The following is a 15,515-nucleotide window of genomic DNA, read 5'->3' as shown; positions in this document are numbered from 1 at the left end:
GCCCGTACCACGCCGGCGCTGTTTGTGCAGAGATGAAAATTCTATGCCCCCCTTGGTGCCCATGCACATCCCGTTACTGTCACAGGGAGCTGCGTGTGTGACAGCAGGGGGGAGGGGGAAGCAGAAGTCATTTGGCTTCACGGGCTTCTTCTGGGCCAGGAGAAAGGACCCGCTGCTCACCGGAAGTGTCAGGATCAGGCGGCTGAGATTTCCCATGCTGGGGAAGCTGGTACCTGGGCACAGAGGTGTCCGTGCCAGCCCTCTGCTGCCTGCAGGAACCATGAATGCCAACCAGTGTGAGGCTTCTCAGCAGTGTCAAGGCCCACGGTGACTGACCAGGGTGTGATGGTACCACAGATGCAGTCTCTGAAGACCTGGTGCCCACTGAGAGCGGGCTAGAAGCCTCAGTTTCGGAGACAGAATTCTACAGTCAGAAGCTGCCTCACTGTCCTGAAAGGGAACTGGCCTTGTGGTGTGGCATGGAGGTGGCTTTGGGGCTAAGCCCTCAGGCCTGGGCGCCTTCCTGTCCTGTGCACAACTGATTCCTGCAGATCCCCAGCCAAGCCTCCACTGCCATGAGTGTGAAGGTGCTGGGGACCCTGGAGACACCTGACAATGGAACAGGTGGCAGAGAACAGAGCTGGACTGCCAGATGGCCCAGGCAGAAGGCAGGCACAGAAGGCACGGCTGCCCTGTGACCTTCTCCCGTGTGCAGCCCACCAGCCACCTGGGGACCTGGTGGCCCTGCTCTGGGGCAGCCGGTCCCAGGCGTCTGCAGGGACAGCCCCTCCCTGCCGAGCAGTATCTTGTTTTCCATCTCAGCCTGGCTGTTTGCTGCCTTTGCGGGCACTTCATTTCTGGGATCATTGCACTGCTGGGAAATTTTTTTTTCAAAAACCTTTTCTCTATTTTATTTTTGTAATCTAGTCGAACAATATCATTTCTGCTCACGTTTGATTTTTTTAAGACTATTTCATTTAAAACCTCAGTTTTGAACACAGAGTACTTCAGAGTTGTTATTAAAAGACTTTTTCAATCTCAAATGGAGCAACTGGCAATGAGGTGCCATTTTTGGAAAGAGGAAAAATAATCAACGTATCTACAACAGCCAGCCAGACATCCAGATTCCAAGAAGAAAATCTCACTGTGAAATTACAAGTTCACAATGAGGGTGCATTTGAGGATTTTTTCCTTAGCCAGGTAAACTCTGATTTGTTATTATTACTGCTAAAGCTGACTTAATAAGTTGTCAAAGAGCAGATATGTCCACCAAGGGCAGAAACATGCAGCCTTGCAAATCAATAGTAAAGGTGCTCTTGGACAGAGGAAGGGACAAATTTCAATGCAGTCACTTCTGTTGCTCACCTTGGATATGGAGCAGACTGAATAGTTAAGCAGTGCATCCACCTCTGGTCTGGGTTTGGTCTTCATCCTTGGTTTGCACCCTGGACATCGTACTGATGACCTGACACTACTGTAACGATGTTGATGGTCATCATGATGGTAGTGGTGGTGGCGGTGGTGGTAGAGATGATGGTGATGATCTTGGTGACAGTGATCGCGATGGTGATGATGATGATCTTGGTGACAGTGGTGGTGATACCTGTAGTGATAACACACTTACGTGCATGACACTGTCAGGATGCCAGCACTGTCCCAGTAGGAGCACTCATTTAACCCTGAGCCAACCCTCATTACCTCCACTGCTCAGGGGTGACACAGGAATGTCAATGCCTGAGATTAACAGTGCCATTTCTTTAAAGAACCTCTGTGTTTGGCCACACAGGCTGCTGTGATTTCTCACTGGTAGGATGAGAGCCCTAGTGCATACCCTTCTCATGTATGTAGCTTTATTGAATGTAATTATGGGGGGAAAGTTTTAAGAAATGGAATTATGTGAAGGTGCTCTTTATTTTTAATTTTGATAGATTGTGTGCAATCATCTTCCAAAAGCCCTTTCTTATTTTGTTCTCCCACTGATGAAGGACAGATGTCACCCTTCTTGGGGTATCCAGATATCCCTCCATCCACCACCCATTCGTTTATCTCTGACCTGTGGATCACTCATCTCTCTGTATTTTAAACTAGTGAACCGGAAGCCACGTGCGTATTTTGTGTGACACAAGCAGCACACCTCAGGCTCCTGCCTCTGGCTAGAGTGTCATCACGGACCCCTAGAGAGACTGAAGGAGAGAAAAGTATCCTGGATCGAGGGTCCCCTTCCTTCTTGAAGTCAGGCCTAGCTCCAGGGGATTTCCCGTGACAGTTTCGGCTTGCTTTTCCTTCACAGTGTCTCATTAATTAAGATGAGCACTGTGCACTACTCCGTGTCTCTGAGTCAGAGGTGTCTTTCTAGGAGCACAGGTCCCAGCCAGTGGTACACTCCAGGCCATTCTGTCGCTGGAGTTGTGGTTACACCAAGGGGGAACTAGGGGCCATTGCTGCATCCTAGAGGGGCACCCAAGCCACGAGCTGTGCTTAGCCCTGGGGGTGCCAGGCAGAGCTCCCCGCCCAGAGGAGCCCCGTCTTATGGGGGAGCAAAGGCCTGATGCAGTAAGGGACAAGGGCTCTGTGTAGGAGAAGCTTCCAGCCGATACAGTGGGCTGTGACTAGGACAGGTGATCCCCAGGGACAGGCAGAGCCCAGGATGGAGCGCTGGGCCCTGGGACGGATCGCAGGACAGAGCCAAGTGGGGTCATCCTGAGACTCTGCACAGCACCGTCTCTAAGCAGGACGAGCAACACTGGTGCGTTTAGCACCGGGCAGTGAGTGGTGGGATCTGACTTTTCACCCTTTAGAGGACTCATCTTTCCCACGATTGAAAAGACTTCACTGGGTTTATGTGACCCCAGCCTGAGGCCCAGGAGCACCCCGGAGCTGCTGGCTCTCCCATTTCTCAAGCATCTCTAAGTGTCTTCTGTCTGCCTCTAAATATTTCAGTGGAACCAACTGTTACAGCACTTGCTCATAATCGGTGATACAGTAATAGCCACATGAATAATAATGGAGCACGCAGACAGCGTCTCCACGGGTCAGGTGGCTAAGTGCAGTATGTATGTGAAAACATTTACGCCTCAGAGCAACCCTGAAGGAGGGTTACTATTGTGAGTCCCACGCTGCAGATGAGGAAACAGCCACGGAGGTCAAGCCCTTTACCTAAGGTCACACAGCCCATACGTGGCAGCCCCTCTGTCTCTGAGAGCACAGCTGTGGGGCCCGTCAGACTGACCCTTGCACAATCTGGTGAGCCTAGGAGAGCCTTTGAGATTGTAGTTGAGGAGCAGCCTGAGCGAGCTTCAGCATGCAGAAGCTCTGATTCTGCCTCTCTTTGAAGCAGATAACTAAACACGCTCTTTTTCTAAGCAAAAACCATCCTGAATGATGCTGCCAGTAAAGTTCTTTTGGTGGCAGAGCTGGGGACCCACATATTGTGGCCCATGGGGAGGAGAGAATGAATGGCCTCGTTAGATCCTGGAGTGTTCTCTGTGCAGCCACGGCTGGTTTCACATGTCGGGATGGGTCCTCCCGAGACTTAGCTCCGATCACATTTCTGCTGCAAAGTGTTCTGGTAAAGCGGAAGGCATCCGTCAGCCTGATGACCTGTACCACCCTGAGCCAGCAGCTTCCAGGGACATCATCCTGTGTCCCAAGACAGCCAGCCTGGGCCTGCCACTTGCTGTCACACCAAGCTCATTCTGAGGATGCGCTGCTGAGCTGAGCCTCCATGACCTCTCTGGACCAGGGCCTGATGGGAGTTTGCTCTGCCAGGGCTTGCCAGCGAGCTCAGCCACCCAAGCTGTGAATGCAGGGACAGGATGCTGAGACCAAAGCCTTTTCCTCCGGTTCTAGGTCTCCTCTGTTCTGCCTTTGTCCCAGATTCCATGACATTACAGGCCACTGGTTACTGAGTGACCATGCAGAGGCTTTGTGATTGCACCCAGGGCTTCGTGATGGCTGAAATCACAGAACAAGGGGGGCTGTTTTGTATCTCAGAGAGTGCTGGAGCTGCAGCTTAGACACCCCTAAGCCAGCAGTCCCAGCTGCCTGCTGGCTCAGGGAAGCATCTGATTCTAGACTTCTCTGCTGAGCCTGCTTTGGGGCCACAGTCCCCCAGGAGCTCTGGCCCTTGCAGCATAGGTGATACCAGCAAGTTCTGCCAGTGTCTGCTTCCAGAGCCTGAGGTCCTAGTGGAAAAGAGCCCTGCTCCAGGGAGGTGATGAGAGTCAACCTGATGATCGGCTCCCTCCTATTGGGAGGTCCCTAGGACTTCTCCAGGTGCACCCCATTGGACCCTATGCCTCACATTTCCACTGAGCCAGATAGTAGACAGCTCCCAGGAGGGCTCTGCTGCTACCTCACACCTGGTCTAGCCCAGGGTGACCCTGAAGTCACATCAGCTCCACCTCCCACACTGGCCAGAGGTGCACCCTCCCATCTTGGGGGTTAGGGGAGGCAGCGGGTGTACCAGTGAGCCTCAGCGGCATCCCACATGTCTGCCTTTGAGATTTTGTGGGTTCTGCGCCTGCTCAGGTCCTCTGCCCCTCACACCCAGGATGAGGAGGCTCCCACATCCTTGCCCCTTTGGTCAGGCTCATGTCACATGCTGAGTAGGTGACCTGTCTCAAACCTCACGTGATGTGCGCCGAGGATCTTCTGAGTCCGATTTCTTTCATGGTTTCCATTAATTATTTTTCATTAGTGCGCACCTCAAACAGCTCTGCTTCCTGACTGAAGAACATGTTTAGAGGTAAATGACACTGGCCGAGACCCGGGGAACCCACATGAGTCCACCTCGTGTCCAGGCCGTGCGGATTCCAGCGGGATGGACTGGGACACAGTGTACTTCTCCTTCCCTAGCTTGGACCAGCAGAGTCACACAGGCCTCTGTCTCCTTGGTGGCCAGAGCCAGGTGCAGGCAGTGTTGTTACTTCTCTGATGTATAAAAAGTGGCCTCCTGCCTGGAGGGAGGAGAATCCGTCTGCCCGGACCTTTCTCTTCCTCTCTGGGGTAAACAGATGCCTGAAGGTGCACTCTGTAGACCTGGGGCTGAGCAGGGTGGCTCTGAGGTGATGTCAGCAGAAGCACTGCGCATCCTGGGATTGACCCTCCGCGTGGTAATGGTGTCACCCAGTGACTTCTTGACGCTGGGGACTCCCTGCACAGCGACTGCATTTTCCTTTTATTTCTGCAAACTTAATTCAACTTGCACATCCCACTGCAAGCTCCATGAAAATGTGCTAGGGGGCTGGGGATGTAGCTCAGTGGCATAAGCGCCTGCCTTGCAAGCAGGCAGTCATGAGTTCGATCCCTGGTACCGATAAAAAGGAAAAAGACAAAAAAAAAAAAAATGTGCTAAAGAGAATGCTAGATCCTATTTTCTCTCTCTCTCTCTCTCTCTCTCTCTCTCTCTCTCTCTCTCTCTCTCTCTCCTTCCCTCTTTCTTCTCCAGTAGGAATGTGAATTTCCAGTTTAAATCATGGAAACACAGCCGCAAAATCAAATGCTCACAAAGCGCCTGTTACAGCTTCAATTTTGGGATCCCGAGGACTGGTTTTTCTAGCATGGGCCTCTGAGGCTGGTCATAACCCAGAAATGAGAGGAAGGAACCCTTAAGGCAGAGGTGGGAGGACCAGCCTGAGCTGGTGCCTGCAGCCACAGCGCCTCACCCTTGGCAGGACAGAGGACCAGGACACTGGCCAGGCCACCTGGGCCGTTGCTAAAACCTGCACACAGGCTTCATCATTACACCTGGAGTCTGGGGGTTCACCCCCTCTCCCCTCCAGGGGACCCTCCTCTGCCTCTGCAGCCATCTGTGAGCACTTGGGCTCCAGTCCAGGACTGACAAGTCCCTCAGAGCTGGGACCAGGGTGTCCTGACACCCACTAGGACAGTGAAAGGCATGATAAGAGCTGAGAAGGCTGCAGAGACCTCGATACCTTGTGCTTGGTGGGTGACAGGTGGGGAGACAATGGTGACCCTCTGGCGATTTGGCAGTTTAGTTTCTTAGCAGGTTAAATGTGTGCCCACCAGATGACCCAGCAGTCCCGCCCCAGGACAATCTGTGTGATTTAGCAGGAAGCTGACTGTGCAGCTGGAAACCCCTCGCAGTAAACTGCTCCCCAGCAACAAAGGGGTGCGAACTGTAGGCACACAGCGTCTGGGGCACCGACAGTGAGGTGGGCGGTCCTAGAGTGTGTTTTCTAAGAAACAAAGCCATGGAGCCCATCCACAGGTCCCTAGTTGCCAGAGGTTAGTGCAGAGGGATGCAGAGTGGTGTGTGAGCGAGGCCCACCGAATGCCTGTGCCCTTATAGCTTAGAAATCTACACGTGTGGCAAATTCATAGACCTGCACACCTACAGGGCCAGCTTCAGCCCTGCTCACTTAAGTGAGTGTTTGTAAAACTTCATGCCACTTGCTGGATGGTGAGGGAGGCATGAGTACCACGTGGGGCTGCGTGTGCACGCCTGTGTGGGTGCATGTGCCTGGCATGTGTTCAGGGGCACGTGTGCTTAGACACATGTGCTGGAGGCATTGCACACTGCACAACTTTGAGAGAAAACTCAGGAGCATGCTTAGAAGATTGCTAGATTTTATTTTATTTTTAAGACCAGGATCTCATCATGTTACTGGGCTGGCTATGAACTCCTGGGCTCAAATGATTCTCCTGCCTCAGCTTCTGGAGTGCTGGGACTACAGGCATGGGCCACCAAGCCCAGCTAGATTTATGTAAATAAGTTAATTCAGGATAGCTTAGTGTAGCACCCCTATTGGCTAATGCATATTTCCACACTGATGGTTTATTTTTATCCATCCTGCACCCAGGAGGGCAGAAAGGAGCTAATGAGGCCCCTCCTGAGTGCCAGCAGCTCACAGTGCACAGGCAGGACTTCCTGATGTGAATTCAGAGTCCCGCCTGCCACCCTCCAGTTCTGAGATTGCCAGGGATGCTGGCAATGATGTCTGAGCTTCGTACGAAGCTGGGTTAGTCTGGTTGAGACTGCAGGGAACCCGCGTAGGCTGAAGCTCAGGGGGGCCTGCTTAGGTCCCTCCTCGGCTTTGCCTAACACCACCCATTTTAGCCATTGCATCCTGCTTCCAGGGCCTGCTTTATCTCAGGGGCACCTCGCCCCCCTGGTATGCCACTGTCTGTGTCTACACTGCTCAGCAGCCCCTCGGCCTTCCCCCAGCACATCAACGCAGTTCGGTGAAAAGGGGGAAGAAGCATTCGCTGGCCATTAGGAATTTATTTCCAGTTAAACAAGCTAGAAAATGTAATTAAGCGCGTGTTTGATGGCGCTAGCCAAGGTCCTGCCAGAGAAACAGTCGGTCCTTTAAAGATGCCAAGGGCTGACATTATGCATCTCAGGGAAACGGTGTACACCTCGCACCCTGAGCCTCCTGTGTGCCGCCTCCTAGCTTCAATCAAATTATTACTTTCCAGAAATATGCATAAGGGAAATGATTGTACACATTTTATGGTGGGTTGTTGCTTGTAGCGGTAATTGAAGTACCTTTCCCACTTATGAAAGTACTAATTTTATTTGTTTTTATTGCTTTTCTAGATGCAATTATTTATTTAGTGTGCTTTGGCTTTATTAAATTATGTTTACTATAGGAACATCATAAAAATGTATGAAAACAACACGTCAGCCACACCAGCCTGGTGACCCGTATGGAGAAAGCGAGTGTTATTTTTCATATCCAAACGTAATGAAATAACTTAAGAATAAACAGATAATCTACACTAGAAAACAATGCAATTTCAAGGTAATGCAATCAAACACCTGGACAATATGATTTCATAAATCTGGGCTCTAAAATTTACATGAGGTGGGTTTTGGGGGCTTATTTGAGGACACATGGCATTTCTAAATGGAATCATTCTAATGTGAAATGTAATTAAACCGAAAGGCAGAGAATGGAAACAGGGCTTTTGTTGGCTGGTAGGATATGGATGGCTAAGAAATGAAGTCAAGACTTTCGGTCAAAACATAAGCAGCCGCTCCCATCTCTCCCAAAGTTCTTAACTTGAAACTTGAAAAATGGCTGGCATGTCGTTTAGGTCACTGGGCAATCCTCGGGCTGAGAGTGCAGCCGGACTGCAGATCTCTCTCTCTCTCTCTTTCTCTATGTCTCTCTCTGTCTCCCTATGTCTCTTTCTCTGTCTCTGTCTGTCTCTGTCTCTCTATGTCTCTCTCTCTGTCTCTGTCTCTCTGTCTCTCTCTCTGTCTCTCTGTCTCTCTCTGTCTCTCTCTGTGTCTCTATCTCTATCTCCCTCTGTCTCTCTCTCTCTGTCTTTCTCCCTGTCTCTCTCTCTGTCTCTATCTCTGTCTCTCTCTATGTCTCTGTCTCTCTCTGTCTCTCTGTCTCTGTCTCTGTCTCTCTCTATGTCTCTTTCTCTGTCTCTGTCTGTCTCTGTCTCTCTGTCTCTCTATGTCTCTCTCTGTCTCTCTGTCTGTCTCTCTCTGTCCCTCTGTCTCTCTCTCTGTCTCTATCTCTGTCTCTGTCTCTCTCTATGTCTCTGTCTCTCTCTCTGTCTCTCTCTATGTCTATGTCTCTGTCTCTGTCTCTCTCTATGTCTCTGTCTCTCTCTGTCTCTCTATGTCTCTGTCTCTGTTTCTCTATGTCTCTCTCTATGTGTCTCTCTGTCTCTCTCCCTCTGTCTCTCTCTCTGTCTCTCTCTGTCTCTGTCTCTCTGTCTCTCTATGTCTCTCTCTGTCTCTCTGTCTCTCTATGTTTCTCTCCCTCTGTCTCTCTCTCCCTATGTCTCTCTCTCTGTCTCTCTCTGTCTCTGTCTCTCTGTCTCTCTATGTCTCTCTCTGTCTCTCTGTCTCTCTATGTCTCTCTCCCTCTGTCTCTCTCTCCCTATGTCTCTCTCTCTATGTGTCTCTCTGTCTCTCTTTCTCCGTCTCTCTCTGTCTCTCTATGTCTCTCTCTGTCTCTCTCTGTCTCTCTCTGTCTCTCTCTGTCTCTCTATCTCTCTCCCTCTCTCTCTCCCTATGTCTCTCTCTATGTGTCTCTCTCTCCATCTCTCTCTGTCTCTCTATGTCTCTCTCTGTCTCTGTCTCTCTCTGCTCTCTATGTCTCTCTCTCTGTCTCTCTATGTCTCTCTCTGTCTCTCTCTCTGTCTCTCTATCTCTCTCCCTCTGTCTCTCTCTCCCTATGTCTCTATGTGTCTCTCTCTCCATCTCTCTCTCTCTGTCTCTCTATGTCTCTCTCTGTCTCTGTCTCTCTCTGCTCTCTATGTCTCTCTCTGTCTCTCTATGTCTCTCTCTGTCTCTCTCTGTCTCTCTATCTCTCTCCCTCTGTCTCTCTCTCCCTATGTCTCTCTCTATGTGTCTCTCTCTCCATCTCTCTGTCTCTCTGTCTCTCTATGTCTCTGTCTCTGTCTCTCTGTCTCTCTATGTCTCTCTCTATGTCTCTCTCTGTCTCTGTCTCTCTCTCTCTGTCTCTCTATGTCTCTGTCTCTGTCTCTGTCTCTCTGTCTCTCTCTGTCTCTGTCTCTCTCTGTCTCTCTCTCTCTCCCCACCCCCTTTTTCCCTCTTGCCTCCCGTCTTATAATGGCTGCTGCACCTCAAAAGAAAACAGGCTTTTTAATTTTGGCATTTTTCTAAGAAACTTAAAGATAACCAGTCTGCTCGTGCTGAGTCTGCTGGCTTCTGATGATCTTACTGTGTACCCCAGTTTTTCTCTCAGTGACCTCTCAGGGGCACTTAAGACTTCCACTGTAACAGCAGAGCTAAGAAAGGTGGCTGGACCCGAGGTTTTTAAAGACGTGAAAATAAAAACTACAAGTACTGCCACCAAAGTAAAGGGAAAAAGCCAAAAAACATCACCACCAAGAGTATGGGAGAGGACTTGCTAGCTGGGGCCACATTTAAACATCCTTTATGTTCAGCAACGTGAGTGACAGCTGCGTACACCTGAGTGTGACTTGGGATTGTGGTTCCCAGGCTGAGCCAGGCTGCCTCTTGTTCACTGGGAGGGACAGTGGTGTCTCCTTTCGTGTGACCCCTGCTGACCACTGATGTCCTCTGCGTGCTTTCTCGTGGAGCCTTAACCTTAGCCTGTGCTTCCTTGTAAGACCCTTTGATCTGGGCTGCAAATACTGTCTCCATTTTTGTCACTTGCTCTTTGGATTTATTTAGAAAATATTTTGTCATCTCTAGGACAAACATCTACATGTTTTGCCTACTGCTCCTAGATTTTGTGCCATACTTCAAAATATCTTCCATACTTGAGATTTTTAAAAAATTTTCCATGCATTTGTCCAATATTTTTATGGGTTTATTTTCTACAGGAAGAGTTTTAATTCATTTGCCATTTACCTGGGTGTAAAAAATGACATAGAGGATGATTTTATTTTTTCTTAAGTGGTATCCAAATATCCCCAAAATATTTAATTTCCATATTTTTTGCCAAATATATAGTAGCCGTTCATCTGTATGTACTACAGTTTTAAGTTAGTTCAATTAGATATTTTTAATATCATGAGTTGGATCACCAGTTATTCTTTATTTTAATAGCATTTCTCAATCATGTTAAGAAAATACACATCTACGACTACTTCATTCTAAAATTATTTTTAACAAAAATGCGTTTAAAATTTTATTAAATGCCTTTCTAGCAACTACAATCATTTGGTTTTCCCTTTTAATCTTTTACTCTTATGAATTCTATTAATAGATTTTTCTAATATTGAACCATGTTTGCATTCCTGGAATAAAATCAACTTGAATATGATTATCTCTTAATACATTTCTTCATTTTCCCTGAATAAATTTGACTTAGACTTTCTATTAATAAATGATCTGGCTCTAAAATATGTGAACTTTTTCTTCCTTCCTTGTGATGTGGATCAAGTTAATTATATTGAAATTGCCTCTTCCCTAAAGGAATTTCTTTTAGAAATTCTACAAAACTCTGGCCTGGTACTATTTGCAGAAAGTGCCTTCCTTCCTTCCTTCCTTTTTGACCCGTGGCCCAATTTTATTTTTTTTCCACTCTCCTTTCCTTTCATTTATTTTGTTCTTTTCCTAACTCCTTGAGCTGGATACTTGACCAGTTCCGATGGTTTAGCTTTAGTTTTTAAAGCTATGGCTTTCCTTGAGCAGCACTTCAACCAGGCACTCTTGAGAACATTTTTAAAACCATTATTTCCAAGATACTCTGAAATTTTAGCTTTCTACAGGTTGAGCCATTTATGAAGATTTCTAGGTTCATTATTAATACCTGGGGGCTCATTTTGTTCCCACCTCTGTGTTTCCTTTTGGTCACAAACTGTTAGTTACATTGATTTCTCAGAATTAAAGTTTTTTGGAGGCCTAGGGATTAGTAATTTGTGTGTGTGTTCACATCAACTTTAAGAAGCATGAATCACGGTGTCTGTTTGTAGAGCGTAGAGATCCTCAGTGAGGTTTATCCCGCTTGACAACTGCGTGTCTTAACAGCTTTTATAATGTCTGTGTCGGCTGTTTCTCCTCTAAATCCCCGAATGCTACAAAGATTCACATTTAAAGGGTGCGTGTGGAGCTACATGCCGTGATTTCTTTTTTCTCTCTCTTTCAACAGCCAAAGATCGCCGAGGAGAACCTGACCTATGCTGAGCTGGAGCTGACCAAGCCCCCCCGGGCTGCAAAGGGCACCCCAAGCAGCACCGTCTATGCGCAGATCCTCTTCGAGGAGAACAAGCTGTAGGTCCCAGGTTCGAGTCCCCCGCTGTCCAGTTATTTATGAAACCTCAGCCCCGATGGGTGTCTGTTCCTTCCTGCCCTCTGCGGGGCGGGGACCCTTCCCAGTGGCATTCCTGGTGCCCTCGCAGCAGAGTGAGGCTGCTCTCTCCAAGGACAGCGGCTGTGGGCCTGAGCCCAGGCCTGCAGACTCTGCCTGAGCGAACCTGGAGCACTGTCTGTTAAAATCTTCATTGTAATCTTCCACGCTGCCAGCATCCACGATACCAAGCTATAAGAAATGCCACAGCGTGAGTCAAGATGCAGAGGGACTGGTCTTCAGACAGCCACATGACAGCGAGCTAGAGATGCCAGAGGCCACTTCGAAGGCAGCAGCCGCTTTGGTGGCATCCACTGTTTTAAATAGATGTGTGGATCTAGTGACGTAAGGGCAGAGGAGCCATAGGCAGTGTCGGGGTCTCTGAGAACCCTGCACCTGCCAATCCCCCACGGGCCAAGGACGCCCTTCGGAGGACTCACCTGGGAGTTTGCCACCCATGGACAGTGGCACAGGCAGCCTCGACAACGTGCACAGTGCTGTGTCTTCTCACCCCGGTCCCCACTGCCTTCTGCCAGGTTCCCTCGGGGCAGGAGTAAAGGACATACATGCCATCCTGGAACCTAAGTCTCAGGGCCCTCCTGTGCCAGGTGTCTGTCCCACTGAGCCTGACCTGTGAACCGAAAGGGTGTGGATGGGGTTGGGGCTGCAGGGACCTGCCCTACCTTCCGGAGCTGGGACCACTAAGTGTCATCTGTTCTGCACCCAGCGTCGGCCCACACTGTCCTGTGAATGGACGCTGGGTGGCCGTGTCCTGCGCACTATAGAAAAGGCTTGGCTGTGTAGTGAGCCACGTATGTGCGATGAATTATCTATTTTAACCACACCTGGGGTGCGAGCTGTGCCTCTCTGTATCACAGTGTGACTTTGGTTTTCTTATTCCCTGAGAGCCTCGGGCTCTTCGTGACTATAAAAGTGACTTCATCTCTCCCAGAACTCTTGAGGGTGAAGGTGGCCAGATTCTGCAGACTGAATTCTTTTGCCAAGCATGGTTGTTGGTACTCACGCTGAAGCCAGCCTGCATTTCCACAGTGAAGATCTCTAAAACTCACTTACCTGACAATTATTTAAATACATGATGACCAAAAATTCCATATTTTTGCTACTTTTTATAAGATAATATAACAGGAAATACAAAAATGATCATTTTTATCAAATTTACTTTGTACAAAAATTAACTGGTTGAAATGACTCTTTCTTGAAGCGATATTTGGTGATCGGAAGGGATTTCTACACTTGTGCTCCCAGAGACATGATTCCTGTGACCACTTGTGATTTAAGGAAAGTGGCCCAAATGAAAGTGGACACTGGTTTCCTGGAAGTAAAAAATGGCCCACTTGGCCAAAACGAAGAAACTGTCCTCCCTCCCCAGCTGACACCTGCTTCTCCTCCTCCCTCGCTGCAAATCTGAAAGATATGAATGCATCATTAGTTTTGAGGAAGAAAGGCCATTAGGGAGAATGTTCTAGAACTTTGCAGCATCTCTGGGAGGGGAAGATATGTGATCAGCACCCACTTCCATGCTATTTACTTTTGGAAGTTTTCCATTTTGTCAGGGCAGTATCCCAAGAGGTGGACAGGGTGGCTTTCTAATTTGTGCAGAGCCGTATGGACAGGTGGGGTCACCAGGCGCTGCGGGGGTAAGAGATGATGTGGAAAGGGTAACAGGTAGGGGACAATATCTTCTCAGGCTCCAGGTCCCCAAATCAACCCTTATAAATCCAGCCAAAGCTTAGTGTCATCACATATGGAAATGGACATATTTCAACCAAAGCACTGCCCACAACGGACACGGTGGTGGACTATTTATTTGTGCCTGCCACTCATGTAAAGTGACAAATGACGTTCTTGCCATCATAGGTTAAAAATATGTCTTCTCTATCAAATAATTACCCATCATGCACTGCTGTTTCTAAGTATTATTTAAATAGAAGGTGACAAACTTTCTTCAGTTTGCTTTTCCTGTCATCAGGAGCAACTGTAGGCCAGTGGCTTTCAGAATGATTGCTTGCATGCTTAGGAAGTGAAAACATGGCCCCTTGGTCCTCCCAGGCAGAGAGCACGTGTGCAGAGAGCTGGTGTTGGACAGTTCCGGCCCAGGCTGCGGTGGGATGCGGCTCACCTGAGTGAACTTTCCTGCCAATGCAGGTCCCATTAGGTCACCGCCTCCCTGCACCACGGTGACCCTGTTGGCACAGAGGACAAGAAGACACAGCCTGTCACCTTCTCATTCTTGCTGGGGTAACAATGACGCCTGGCACTTTGCAGTTGGCAAGGTGCGAATCTGTGGACAGATTCCTGATCCACCCAGGCTCACACTCAGGCCATGCCTAGCACCCTGACAGGCTTGGCGATAACTTCACAGGGCTCGCATGTGGCCTCATCCTCGGGGGAGAGGAGCTGTCTCCCACTGGGGCTGTGAAGCTGGGCGGCTCCTATCAGACCAGCAGAGCCAACAACAGTGGAGAAACCTCAGAGCATCCTATAAGACACAATCCCAGGCCCCAGCCTGGGCTCCTCTAGGCTCTGGGCCCTCAGGACATGTCTCTACTCCATAATCAACCTCAGTTGATTATGGTTTAGGGAGTGGTCATGGGGGGTCCAGGGCCAACACCTTCATGATTGGCTGCATCTGTGGGTATGGAGCCCATGGGCATGGAGACGCTCAGACCTGGCCACTGCGCACACTGCCTGATGCCTCTCTCGCCCTCAGGACATGTCTGTACTCCATAATCAACCTCATTAGCCTGCCTTTTAAATCCAGGTTTTTTCCAGCCTGGTGGATCGTATAAAGAATTCTTACAGCACCCACTTCCAACTGGCTTCCCAGTCCAGGAATCAGCAAAGAATTAACCCCGGGCATCGGTGCCCAAGGAGTCCACTTGTGTCACACCGGGCCATGTAGGTCACATGCAATGACTGTACATTGTCCCTGGCTATTCTAGGGAGCTGGTTCCAGGACCCCATGGACCCCATCATCTGTAGGTGCTGGAGTCCTTTAAATAAAGTGGCAGAGTGTTCACGTGTGATCTCCAGGTTGCCTGTAGCACCTGTGATGACGGTCCCGCTGTGCAAACCCTTGTTGCAGTGTGTGGTTTAGGGAGTGGTCGTGGGGGGTCCAGAGCCAACACCTTCATGATTGGCTGCATCTGTGGGTATGGAGCCCATGGGCATGGAGACGCTCAGACCTGGCCACTGCGCACACTGCCTGATGCCCAAGGGCACCCTCTTGGGCTCTGAGGACATGCATCCCAGTGGAGACTCTGAGTACTGGCACTGTCCAGAAGGAAGGAGCAGACACGTCCCCTATGTGTGAGGAGGGGCCTTAGAGAGGTTTCCACACAGAACCTGATGTCCTTCCAGTGCTCCTGGCCCAGAAGACTGGGATCAGAGACTGACCCAGCTCTGGCCCTTGGAGCCCATTATAAAGCCAGGCAGCCCCTGGGTGGGACAGTGACCCCACCCAAAGCCACACTCTGGTCTCCAAAGCCTGTGAGACTCCTGCTGGGAAGGATCTGTGTTCACTGTGGCCTTTTCAAGTTTCAGTTACAATGGAGCTTCCAGATCAGTGTCCCCTAAGCTGTCACGTGTCACATGTCACGTGTTTTGGTAAAGCACACATCTCGGTTCAGGAGGTCTGAGATGGGACCTGGAGTTCTGAGTTGCTAATAATTTCCCAGGAAATCATCATGCTTCTATCCACACTTTGAGAAGTCAAAACATAAA

The 15,515-nt window shown here is 49.4% G+C and overlaps 1 protein-coding gene across 1 annotated transcript in view; it reads left to right on the top strand.

Moving 5' to 3' along the window:
* The window catches only part of Vstm4 (V-set and transmembrane domain containing 4), a 70,433-nt gene extending 55,622 nt beyond the window's left edge, over positions 1-14,811 (top strand). Inside the window, exon 8 of the mRNA XM_003466063.5 lies at positions 11,574-14,811. Within this exon, the coding sequence (XP_003466111.1) occupies positions 11,574-11,699 (126 nt within the window). The 3' untranslated portion in view covers positions 11,700-14,811. The remainder of the gene's footprint in view (positions 1-11,573) is intronic.
* Positions 14,812-15,515: the final 704 nt, after the last annotated feature.

The sequence above is a fragment of the Cavia porcellus genome, unplaced genomic scaffold (assembly GCF_034190915.1).
Source record: "Cavia porcellus strain 051 isolate PalLab524CR breed Dunkin Hartley unplaced genomic scaffold, mCavPor4.1 scaffold_23, whole genome shotgun sequence".
NCBI classification, from domain to species: domain Eukaryota; kingdom Metazoa; phylum Chordata; class Mammalia; order Rodentia; family Caviidae; genus Cavia; species Cavia porcellus.
This window is presented reverse-complemented; position numbering and strand designations above follow the sequence as displayed.